At 31.2% G+C, this 13,432-nt stretch overlaps 1 protein-coding gene across 3 annotated transcripts in view; it reads left to right on the top strand.

Moving 5' to 3' along the window:
- The window catches only part of LOC107444770 (puratrophin-1), a 286,553-nt gene that overhangs the window by 161,917 nt on the left and 111,204 nt on the right, over window positions 1-13,432 (top strand). For all 3 annotated transcript variants that reach the window (XM_071182931.2, XM_071182930.2, XM_087167220.1), the window contains exon 11: window positions 12,333-12,455. In XM_071182931.2, the coding sequence (XP_071039032.2) occupies window positions 12,333-12,455 (123 nt within the window). The remainder of the gene's footprint in view (window positions 1-12,332; window positions 12,456-13,432) is intronic.

The following is a 13,432-nucleotide window of genomic DNA, read 5'->3' as shown; positions in this document are numbered from 1 at the left end:
TCTCATCATTTGATCTCATTATTATAATATAATACCTGATGTAATAAATATTTATATAATATATCGTCTCATTTAACTAATTGATAAACTAATGTAGACAAGTGCACTCTCGTAAAAAAAAACAATAAAGCTGTAAAAGCATCACCTGATATAATTAAGATTTTACATAGAATCTGTAGTGACTGTAGTTATAAACGCAAAATTTGGTTATCTTTAAGTTCAAGTGTATGGCCCATTCTCAAATTTTGAAAAATCCCTCCCACACAACAAGAAATACTCTTAATAAATAATTAATTGATTTCAGGGAAATTAATTGATTACTTTTTAAAAGAATCATTCCCAAAAATAACTTTAGTAGGCCCTTCCTTATATATATAAAAAAAAAAACATCTTATGATCTCCATGGACAAAAAAGCCATATTACTTTTATTTACTTCATTTCTAGTGATTCATTAAATGTCATGATTTGTGTAATGAGATGAAAAACGTCGATGGGAGGTCGGAAGAGAAGAGAGAGGCCGATGCTCATTAAATAATCTTCTAAATTGGAAGATTTCAGTGGTCTTCATTAAAAATGTAATTCATTCTAAAACACTCTCCACAGGTACATGTACAATGCGCAGAAATAATAAATCAAACATTTTTAAATAAGGTGTTGTTTTCCATTTTATAACTCAAATACAGTCAAACCCCGTTATAGTGAAGGTGGTTTATACGGAACTCCCGGATTTAGTGAACGCTCCCGTGCCATGCTATAACACATATAATATTATTTTTTGTGGATTCAGTGAACCTAAAGAAGAGAGAAAATTGTAGGGGAGAGTGGGGTCAATTGTAACAGTTTTTACTTAACTATTTTTAACTAACAAAAAATCCAATATATTATTAGTATTAATTGACAGACGAGTTAAGTAGACTATCCTCTACTAGAAAAAAAAAAACTTATTTTAAATGTTATTATATTGGTTATTAACAATTTTTGACAGTCGGGCACTTGTTACAATTGTCCCCACTTACGGGGTCAATTGTAACAGTTCATAAATTCAACTAAAACATAGTTAATTATACATATTATCATAGTTGTGATGTATTTTTTTATTGATCAAAATAGTAGTGATATTTTAGGAGTAAAAATAATAATGAGCAGAGACCTAAAGGGTTAAACTTTTAACTTTAAGGGGTTAAAAATTTTAATTTATGCTGTGAAAGGTGACAAATAAAATAATGCACATGCAATATAATATAAATGATATAGGAAACTATTGGTGGTTCTTAAAGAGTTAAGTAATGGTTTGTAAACATTAGATTATATATTTTCAACTGTTACAATCGTCCCTTTACTTATTGTTACAATCGTCCCCAAGACGCCATTTCAGCTTCATGTGTTAAAAACAATGCTAGTTAATTAACAAAACTAATCTTTTTTTTTCTGAAATGTTAATTAAGGTGTCCACTTACGTATTCGGTTAATAATTTTTATTTGTTTAAACAAAATTACTTTGTTGCAATATGATATTCTAATACCAAAAAAAGTACTTACATAGAGTGAAAATATCTTTTGTGATGTAACTCTTTCAAAAGTACATAAAAATGGTTGCCAGCAGGGGTGTACATGTAGTTTTATTAAATACACCTTGTGCGCCACCTTGGAATCTAATCTAGAACGCGACACTCGAAATTTTTGCTCTGTTACAATCGTACCCTGTTACAATTGACCCCACTCTCCCCTATAGAATGAACTTTTTCCTGTCTTCGACTGATTTTATTTCTTCACTAGTGGGCTGCGCCCCCTGCTCGCTAACGCTCGCCAACCCCCGAAAATTGCTACGCAATCTTATATGGTTTGCTTCACAAACCAAGCTCGCTTTGCTCGCTTCTAACTTAGGTACATTGCAAATGCACAAAATTCTAAGAATTCAAAACAATCATTCAAATCCATATAGCAACTTTTTTTTAAAAATAAATTTACGTCTTTTTTAGTAAATACTAAGTCATTAAAATAAATTTGAATTCAAATAAATGACATGTAATTCGTTAAACCTATTGGAAATGTGCTATAGTATAAAATCTTAAGATAAAATTTCTGAAACTGATATCTCTTTAAAAAGGTTAAAATTTTGGCTATAATTAAGTCTATTAAAAGTTGAAATAAGTGAATTGCAATGGAAAAACCTGCATAAAGAAATAAATTCTAGTAAAACAAATAAATTCGTGATATAAATCAAAAATCGTCAAATAAATTCGTAATATATAAATTCGTGAAAAAAAGCGGTTTCGACAAAATACTAAAATAGAGATCTATCGACAAAGACTACTCACTTCTGCCTAGCTTATGCTCTCTCTGGTTATTTCAGTTTCCGTTTTTAAAAGCGCTATATGTTGAGCCATCTCAGCTAGATTTGCATGCGACAGTTTTAGCGGCAATCATGGGTCAATTTTCTAGCGTTGCCATTCGGGGAGTTGTAATGAGGCTTTTTTTTTTGTCGCCGTGTAAGAGAAATAAATATATATATAGATTTTTTGGTCATTTTGAAATTTCTACATAAAACATATATACCGATTTTTAAAACCATCTATTCAGTGGAATGAAGCCATAAGCATTTTTTTCTTGTTTGCTCCTTCTATCTCAGTTTTCTATCCCTACATTTTTTGTACGAAGAGTCATAAAAATAAAAGTGGACACATTTTTTGTGACTGCATATTGTTCTTGAATCATTTTCGTATTTCTTTTTATTGTTCATTTATTTAAATAATGTGTCATAAAAGGAAGCAGTTCGGAAAAATCAGTTAACATTGTTTGCAGTGCGGATAGCGTTAACTCCCGGTTATAGTGAACAGAAATGTCGTTCTCTTGAAGGTTCGCTCTAACGGGGTTTGACTGTATGTCCAAACTATTTCATCCAAAATTTAGATTTTGTCGGTTAAACTTGCCTTCGTTAAATGTTTACGATTCAAAATGTTTTTAACTCCACTATTGTGACAAATTAAAATAATAATTATTAAAAATTATTTTGTACATGGAATGTACGTGCATTAAGAGGTCAGCACCGCTCTCCTTAGAGTGCGACTAAATCTCCTATTTTGATCCATTGAACCTTTCATTTAAAAGGGTTTTTTTTATTTTGATTGTTTTCTGAATTAAAAACTAATAGAATTGTTCTTTTATTTTAATTTTTTATCCTAATGCGCAGCATATGAAGATTTTCAAATCGGTGTTTATGATCAGTCTTACAATTATTATTTTTCGATGGTTAAAAAAAGTATGTTTTATAAATCAGATTAAGAGACCGTTGCACAATAAGATGCCTCTTTTGGGTAAACATTAAATGGACACACTTGCCAAATAAGAATTTAATTTTTAATAATGATAGCATGTTCGCTAATAGAATCATCAAGATTTCCTTGATTTGGAAGGAAAAACTGTTTTATACCATGAAATAACAATTATTGCTGGTTAGCGGAGGCTGACAGTGTTTAAAACTTTTTTTTTTTTAAATCTTTAACAATTGTTCATTTTAATTCTCTATCATTATCGTCTGCCTAACGTGAGGAAGAATTCTACAATCAAAATAAAAACAATCAAATCTCATTTATTTTTAGTAAGTTTGATATTTACAGAACTAATTTTTCATTTTTTTTTTTAGGTGTACGGGAAATAATTCATCCAGTTAATTATTAAACTATTGAAAGAAAAATTTATTTTTATTTTGGTACATGCAAACGACCTTTTTCATTCGTTCGAATTATTTATCTAAAATATTTCATTTCAGCTGAAACAATGGGTTCGTTTTTAATGGTGTTTACCTTCTACTTAATCGATCTTTAGAAAAAGGGGGGTTTCATTGTTTCCAAAAGGGTGGGATTCATCAGAATGGTTTATTTTTTGTTTTGTTTTACCTTCTACAGTCCCTGGCCAATTTATGAGACGCACTCTAAGATTCGATGTAAAATCTTTATGATCAGGTGATACAGCTTTATTGTTTTTACGCGGTTTACACTTGTTTACGTTCGTGTATCAATTAGTTTACATTCAATACGTTAAAAATAAATACAAATAGGAAGTATATGAAAAATCTCTTGAATTGAAACCCATTACATCTCTGTTTCAATATAAAAGTATTGCCTGTAAATTCGTGCAAAACATGCAATTATTAAAACACTACAGTGCATATAATAATTTGGTTCAATTATTGTAATATACTAATATAACACCTGATGTAATATAATATATCGTCTAATTTATTCAACCGTCGAATGCATGGTCTAATTTAACTAATTGATACACGAACGTAAACAAGTGTAAACAGTAAAAACAATAAAGCTGTATAGTATGACCTGATAATTAGGATTTTACATAGAATCTTATAATGCGTTTAATAATTTGGTTAAAGACTGTATAGTCTCTTACAAGAGGGAAATAAATGGTTGTACCTTTTGTGTAACTGTTTTTAGAGCGACACTGCGATTCTACAACATTTACAAGTAATTCGAATTACCCCATAGGAATGTGCAATCATGACTCATCAATTTAAACTATGCCAATCTTTGGCGTCTGCAAACCACAGCATTGACGCCAACCTACAGCATGGTGCCTTCTATTTAATGAGTTATCCATCTCTGCTTCGTGGTGGAATATTTTCTTAATGATCAACCACTGCGACATCTGCATTTTTAGTGCTTTTTCTTTCTTTCTTCTTTAACATACTTCTTGAATCCTCATTCGATTTGTCTACGCCAGCAGTTTCTAATGTTTTCGTGAAAATGTGCCGATTATCTTCGTTTTTAGAGTCAACTGAACATGGATACGGATATACTCGTCGTGTCCCTCTGTATTCTTCCGACGAGGAGGTTAGTGTCTCTTATATTCGAATTGTTTTAGTTCAAAATTCTTTGATCATTTCCTCCCTTCCAATATTTGTTTTTTCATTATTAATCTTGTTTTCATTTTATTGTCTTAACTTTTTTTGTGTGTCCGCTGATATGTAGTATTTCTCATGTCCCTATGGCAGAATTTTTTCGGACTTTCTGCAACATACCTTTCCAGTACTAATATATTTCTGCTAAATACTTTTAATAATAACAAATACACGTGTTACTCATTTAAAGTAACGGAAGCGTCAGCGTTTCCGGATTAAAAAAATAATAATTTCTAATTGAATATGTAATATGTTTTTATTCTAATATTATAGAAGATGTTCACGCATTTTTCAGGGGAATACACACGAATTATTTCGTTTACCCCGTTTTGTAAGGAAAACACATCTTGAAATCCGTAGCTGTAATTACCGAAACAATTGTGGAAAGCAAAATCTAGCGAATAAAAAAGGGGTTTACTAAATGCGTGTTTTCATTCCGAGATTCAGTTGTTGTCATAAATAATATCGTATTAAAAATATAGGATTTTAAAAACTATGTGGAAATCAATAGCAATTATACTCTATTAAAAAAATAGAACGAAAATTTCTGCAGAAAAGAATACAGAATTTTTTACTTCGTTATTGTTTATTTTTCGTAATTCTGAAATGAAAATCGAAAAATCAGAAATCATTGTTTTACCATTCCGATGTGCGAGAAAGGCATCTTTTGAATATAGTTTTGAGGAAAAGAGAAAATCTTACGAAAATTTCTGCAGAAAAGAAAACCAACCCATAGGAAAAATCTTTTTGCAAGAACTTGGTATCGTTCTGCGACAATGCCGCCGTGTCGCCACGATTCATGTTATCCACGGAGCATATGTCATTTTCTAATATTTTTAAAGTCCCCATATTGTTTTTTTTCTGCTGGAAAAATAAACAAAATCAGCTTGTGTATTTTAGATAATAAAACAACATTAAATCCGTAATTAAGTAGAGTCATATCAATTTTAAGTCGGATCTGCTATTGTTATCCAAAACTATTATTTTACTTTTTGGGACGAACGTACCAGAAAGTTTTCCGGATAACCTTAAGAAATAAAAATACAGTCAAACCCCTCTATAGTGAACGAAATGTTCACTTCCGTGCCTTGCTATAACACCTATAATATTATTTTTGGGGGGAAATAGTGAACCAAAAGGAAATATAATGAAATTTTTTCCGTCTTCGACTCATTTTTTGGTAATTTTGAAATTTCTACATGAAGCACATGTACCGATTTTTAAAATCATCTATAGAGTGAAATGTATAGCTATAAGCATTTTTTTTTCTTGTTTGCTTCTTCTATCTCAGTTTCCCATCCCTAAATAAAAGCCATCCCTCAATTTTTTGTACGCAGAGTCATAAAAAATAAAATTAACAAATTTTTGTAAGTGCATATTGTTTTTTTAATCATTTTTGTATTTCTTTTTATGGGTCATTTATTTAAATAATTAAAAGGGAGAAGTTTGGAAAAATGAGTTAAAATTGTTTGCAATACGGATATAGTGAACTCTCGGTTATAGTGAACCGAAATGTCGGTCCCTTGAAAGTTCACTGTAGCGGGGTTTGACTGTATAAACTTAAATATACTAAGCAAAAGTAAATAAATGACTCAAATGTTTCTTCTAACCTATATGAATGAGTTGATTATATTTTCCCAAATTCTTTAAATTCACAATTTTAGTAAAAAAATAATGTGTTTACCATCCATTAATTTATAGTGTCCATACCATAGCTTCCCAGAATATTTAAAGCCAAATAACTATTTCAGGTAAACCGGCACAGTTAATAAGATTATTGCAGGTAAAGGTGATCGTTCTAAATTTATAAAATCAATAATAAATTGTCCAATTCATGAAATTAAATATTCATATAAAAATGTTCCTATAAATCGTAACAAGTTGGCAGGTTTGTTTTGTACTAAAAATTCATCGCTGTTTCGAATGTTTACGTTATTTAAATTGTTTTACGGCACAAAATCCATGAAACGTGGCAACATGAAATTAACGAAGATATGTAGAAAAAATGTGTGGGAAATTAAAAGTTCTGAAATGTTGTTGTCATTATTAGTTATAATGAGTCATTTTTTTTATTATGACACTCACCCATTTCGTTTCGTAAAATTATAAGGATTTTGTTAACAAATTGATATTTGTGGAAAAAACGTCGACTTTTTAAGGAATGGGAAGCAGTCGATGGTGTTTTTGTAATAGAAATCCCCCTCCCCCATCAAAATCTAAAATACGTAAGCCAATAACAAATTATGGCAGGATAATTTTTTCATTGCGTACTCTTGTAATAATTATTTTGCATTTTAAAAACTTTTTTTTCTTCCTTTCTTCATGTTTTTTTTTTTTTAAACTTTCCCTGTGCTTTCTTTGTGCAGTTGTTTAAAAAAAATAAAAAACAGTCAGCGGACCCAATTTTGGGTTTACGACTACTTATCTTCAACTCCGTAACCTTATCATTTTGTACCCAATCCAGAAGACAAGGAAGAGCTCCTGGATCAGTACCCCCAGAGGTATTGATTTGTTATGGGAACATGGAGGACTTTGTGACTCGACAGATTTAGCATGCACCAGTCACCATTTGCTACACGGGGAATCTTCGGGCGGCGGGGATCAGACTTACGACCTCTTGGACATGGGCCCAGCGCCCTACCAACCCGGCCTGCAGCCATTGTCCAGAGTGAACTTGAAAGTGTATTCTAGATGTTGACAGAATTAACATATCTTATGCTTATGCAGCTGATTAACAGGACAAGTTTTTTCCCGCGGTATCAGGATTTACTTGTCACTTAAGTGTTGCTAACTATAAATTCATGAATAGTAGTGTATCAAGTGGTTGCACTCATTTGAATTTTGTTAACGTACTAATTATTAATTTTCGAATGTAAGTTGCGATGATATTTCCCATTTCACTTTTCAGTTCAAGATCAATAATAGGAAAACAAATCAATACAGTCGTCCCCATTTAATTGGATAATCGAATAACCCGCTTATACGAATAAAATTGAATGGAACCAAATCATTTTATATAAAACTAATGTTAAACTATTCCCGTTTAAATGGTTATTTGTTGTTTTTATATCCCCGCCTAATTGCATTAAGGAAGATGTAGGGGAGAGTGGGGTCAATTGTAACAGGGTACGATTGTAACAGAGCAAAAATTTCGAGTGTCGGGTTCTAGATTTGGTTCCTAGGTGGCGCACAAGGTGTATTTAATAAATCTACATGTACACCCCTGATGGCAACCATTTTTATGTACTTTTGAAAGAGTTACATCACAAAAGATATTTTTACGCCACGCAAGTACTTTTTTTGGTATTAGAATATTATATTGTAACAAAGTAATTTTGTTTAAACAAATAAAAATTAGTAACCGAATATGTAAGTGGACACTTTAATTAACATTTCAATAAAAAAAGATTAGTTTTGCTAATTAACTAGCATTGTTTTTAACAAATGAAGCTGAAATGGCGTCTTGGGGACAATTGTAACAATAAGTAAAGGGACGATTGTAACAGCTGAAAATAAATAATCTTATGTTTACAAACCATTACTTAACTCTTTAAGAACCACCAATAGTTTCCTATATCATTTATATTATGTTGCATGTGCATTATTTTATTTGTCACCTTTCACAGCATAAATTAAAATTTTTAACCCCTTAAAGTTAAAAGTTTAACCCTTTAGGTTTCTGCTCATTATTATTTTTACTCCTAAAATATCACTACTATTTTGATCAATAAAAAAATATATCACAACTATGATAATATGTATAATTAACTATGTTTTAGTTGAATTTATGAACTGTTACAATTGACCCCGTAAATGGGGACAATTGTAACAACTGCACGACTGTCAAGAATTGTTAATAACTAATATAATAATATTTAAAATCAGGTATTTATTTTTTTTCTAGTAGAGGATAGTCTACTTTACTCGTCTGTCAATTAATACTAATAATATATAGGATTTTTTGTTAGTTAAAAATAGTTAAGTAAAAAATGTTACAATTGACCCCACTCTCCCCTACTGAAATGAAAAAAAAAAAATTATTTTTGAGAAATGTTTCAAAAACTAAAATGGAATTTCCGTTTTTCAGTTAAGATAAAATAGGTCAGGGGTTTCGAACTTTACATGTGGCCGGGGGCTGCAATTAAAAACACCAGTCAAATGGCGGGCCGCAACTTTATCAAAATTTTATTTAGGACCCTTTTATGTTTGAAGGAACATTAAATATGACTGTCAGATTTTTATCAAAGTTCTTTTAATATTAAAAAGTGAAATAACAAGCATTACAAATAATACTTGTATCATATTGAATCTTCTCTTAATCAGAAACTTAGCGACAAGAATTTTTTTTAAATTTAATTCTATGATAAATTAACATTCTTTCGACATTTTAGGAATTATAGCAACAAAAAAAAAAAAAAGTCTCGAACATTTGAAATTAAATTTTTTTTTCTTTTCCGCTCATGCGATATTCAATTTAAGAAATTTAAATAAAACATAATATTCATTCCCTCTTTTATGCGTTTTAAAACTTACAAATGTAAATAATTTCGTCAAAAATGAGTGGTTTCAAAAAGTTAAATGGGAGAATTTCTTCGAGAAAATTTCTGATACGCACATGCCAAATTATATTCACAAAATACGAAAAAAGAAAAAAAAAGAGCAACCTAAACGATTATTTGTGTATTTGAATAAATATTTTCTTGGATGCAAAACCTGAGAAATAATTTTTTTTGCCTCGTTGGTATGTCAAATTTCACAGAAACGAAGAAATTAGTTTTTTTTGAACGAAAGAAAAGTATTTTAAACCCATATAGATTTTTTATGAAAAATTGTCCTGAAAAAAAAAACGACAACTAATATATTTTAGTTCGCGGGCCACAAAAAAAAAAAAAAGGCTTCGCGGCCCTGATGCGGCAAGCGAGCCGCCAGTTGGTAAGCTTTGGAATAGGTTGTCACTTCAATAGGACCCTGTTCATTCATTCTTCCCTGTTCAGTTGAAAAAGTTGAATCAAATCTTGCTAACTTACTTCCCTCACACATTCTATTAGAATGTGTAATAAAAAAGGTTCTTTTTATGATCCTCTCGTGCTGTACTCTATTAGCTTTGATAAGAAAAATAACCCACTAGTGCGTCTTTCTCTTTCTTAAGTAGAAAAATCACTGCTTAATCCAGTGGAGTGGGTTGCAAGAGCTCAAAAAGGAATCTTTAAAATAGAAGGAAAAAAAAATTCTATATAAAAAAAACAATGAATCTTGTAAACAATTAAATTTCAAAAAAATCCCGAACTAAAATAGCCACATTCATTAAAAATTTCTCAAGTTTCGAAGATTAGAAAAAAAAAAAAAAAACTAAGTGTAGAAATTCTGAAAGGAATGTCCTTAGTAGACACTGAAAAGGAAAATCTTTGGCAAATGGGCGAATAAAAGAGGTATCCCCCCCCCTTTATTGAATGAACCGATCCATTAAGCAGTGTTGATTGTTATAGAAAAAATACTCATTTTATAACCATTTTTAGATTTAACCTTAATTATGTTTATTATATTCATTTTTTTTGTGTGTATTTAAACTTTCCCGATTCAATTGTTTGGTATTAAACCTCAACTATTTTATGGGTGCAAAAAATTTATTTCCATATTGAAATGTTTTTATAGTTTTTTTCTATATATGATATGCTTATATGAATTTTATTGACATGAAACATAAGAAGGTCGAAGAAAATTGGGAACAACCTCAAAAACTGGTTCCAGATTTCTTAAATTAATGATAGATTGAGATTACGTTGAAAAATAACGTCTTATGAGATGGACTGTCTTTTTTGTTTGTTTGTTCAACAGTTGGCCATTTTTTTGATATGAAAAGAAATCCATTCATTTGTTTTATTTTGGGGGGAGAGGCGGGTGAGAAAGGATTCTTCAAAAATTTACCTACTGTAAAAAGTTCTTTACGAACCTTTTGTGCTAAGTAACCGGATTTATGAATTCTATGTTCAGTTCAACTCAATGATCAAATGAATATAGTCTCTGCTATGCTAACCTTTACTGTTATTGTTGTGGATGTCGTCGGCCCATAAGGGGGCGATTGTTCTTGTTTTCCAAGAATCCGACTTCTGCCACACCCGTTTATAGGGCGGACCCATTCATTCAGTCATCTACAGATCGCCATTTTGAGCTGCACCAGAGAACAATCCATCTCCATTCCAATACCCCCAGAGGTATTGATTTGGTATGGGAACATGGAGGACTTTGTGACCCGACAGATGTAACGTGCACCCGTCACCATTTATTAGACGGAGAGTCTTCGACCGGCTGGGAAGTATTTTCATATCTGATGTTGAGGATTGCGCATCAGCTAAGGATCACTCATTTTTTTTTTTTTTTGTACGCAAGGCGAAAAGTCATGAAAAATCAAAGTGAACACATTTTTGTGACAACGTATCATTTTTCAGTCATTTTTGTATTTCATTTTATGGGTCATTTATTTAAATGATGTGTCATAAAAAGGGGGACGGAGTTTGGAAAGATGAATTCATATTGTTTGCGGAACGGATAGAGTGAAGTCCCGGTTATAGTGAACCGAAATTTCGGTCCCTTGAAGGTTCAGTATAGCGGGGTTTGAATGTACAGTCAAACCCCGCTATAGTGAACACTACTTATAGTGAACTCCCGGGTATAGGGAACGAAATGCTCGGCCCCGTGCCTTGCTATACTCGTATAATGTTATTTTTAGTGGATATAGTGAACCAAAAAAGTGAGAAAGTTGGATATAATGAACTTTTTCCTGTCTCCGACTGATTTCCCCCCCCCCCATTTTCCTTGTAATAATTTTGAAATTTGTACTTCAAAATAAATACATACACCGATTTTTAAAACCATTTATAGAAACTACTTTTATGTGCCCGAATGGCAGGTTTAAAAAGCGGAATAACAGAAATTCAGGAAAAATTATCTGAGAGTCGGGAAGTGTTTCCATATCTGATGTTGAGGATTGCTCATCAGCTAAAGATTACAAATTTTTATTTGTACGCAAGACGAGGAGTGATGAAAAATAACACATTTTTTGCTACTACATAATATTTTTCAGTCATTTATATGAATATAATGTAATAAAAGGGATGAGTTTGGGAACCATTAGTGAAATTGCCTGCGTAACGGATATACTGAACTCCCGGTTATAGTGAACCGAAATTTCGGTCCCCTGAATGTTCATTATAGCGGGGTTTGACTGTATATGTTTCAAGCAAACATGCTTATAAAGTGTGGATAAGTAAAGGATTTATAATTTGTTTTTAATGAATAGCTATTTTAGGTCTGGTAAGATTTAGTTCCCTTTTCAAAGTGAGACTTTATTTTTAAAAAAAAGAATTGTAAATAAAATGTCGATGAAGAAAATGAAAAGAAATGTTTTTTGTGGCGCAGGTTCTCTCCTGGTTCTGCCGCAAGGGTAATGAGTCACTGGAGAAGCATCAAATTATTGCCGATTCCTTGGCAGCCATCAAACTACAGGAGGAAGAATTTGAAAAGTTCTATTTCCTCGCAATGGTAAGTTCTTTCACTTCTCTTCATATTCTTCAATAATGTAACTTCTCATTTCAAAATGCATTCATTTCATTTCACATGTCGATAATCATTACGGTCTTACAAATAAAGACATTTGCTTCCGAATTGGGGGTGAGATATTATTTAAATAAACACATTACTAATACTCTACTACTATATTACTGCAGAATGTGAAGTGATACTGTGGGCAAACACACACTAGAATTAATAAAAGCAGTGTATCTCCGCACCAAAAGTAGTGAAAAATCATGGAAAATCATGAATTTCGGTATTGAACAAAATGCGTCATGAAATGTCATGATTTTAACTATTTTTTTTTATTTTATAAAAGTCATGGAAAGTCATGGATTTAGGTCGCTAAAAAATTTAATTTTTGAAATTCAATTCCCCCCCCCCCCATTTCATGGTGTTCCGAATATCTGAATGTGTAACAAAATCCCCACTCACAGTCATATTTTATTGAAACATAACATGTTTTTATCCTGTTCATTAAAAATTAGGGTGTTCTTTCGAAAAATGAACGATAGAAACGTCATTTCCAGAGCGAATTATCGTTTAAACTGCAGTGATTTCAGAATTTCTATTATTATTTATTATTTTTATTTTATTCATTTAAAATTCTAGCCGAAGCAACCCAGTCATAGGCGAATTTTTATTTATTCCGAAATGAAAACAGAAAAATCAGGAGTACTTCTTTCCTTTCCGATGAACGAAGAACTTTAATTGAAGAATTCTGATGAACTTTAGAATATAATTCTGCAGAAAAAAGAAGGAAAAAAAATGATTTGCTTTTGTATTTTTTTTCTTCAGCTATTTTATGGATTCAACTCTTTTTTTACTCTGTTTTTTTTAATTTGTAATCTATAAATAAGAAGATGCAGAGTATAACAGTTTTGGTTATACCTATCATTTCAATGAATGTTATTATAACGCTTTTTTAAATATATGCAGTGTTGTAT

Source organism: Parasteatoda tepidariorum, chromosome 7 (assembly GCF_982258835.1).
Source record: "Parasteatoda tepidariorum strain Cologne lab strain chromosome 7, Ptep-v5.0, whole genome shotgun sequence".
Classification (NCBI taxonomy): domain Eukaryota; kingdom Metazoa; phylum Arthropoda; class Arachnida; order Araneae; family Theridiidae; genus Parasteatoda; species Parasteatoda tepidariorum.
This window is presented reverse-complemented; position numbering and strand designations above follow the sequence as displayed.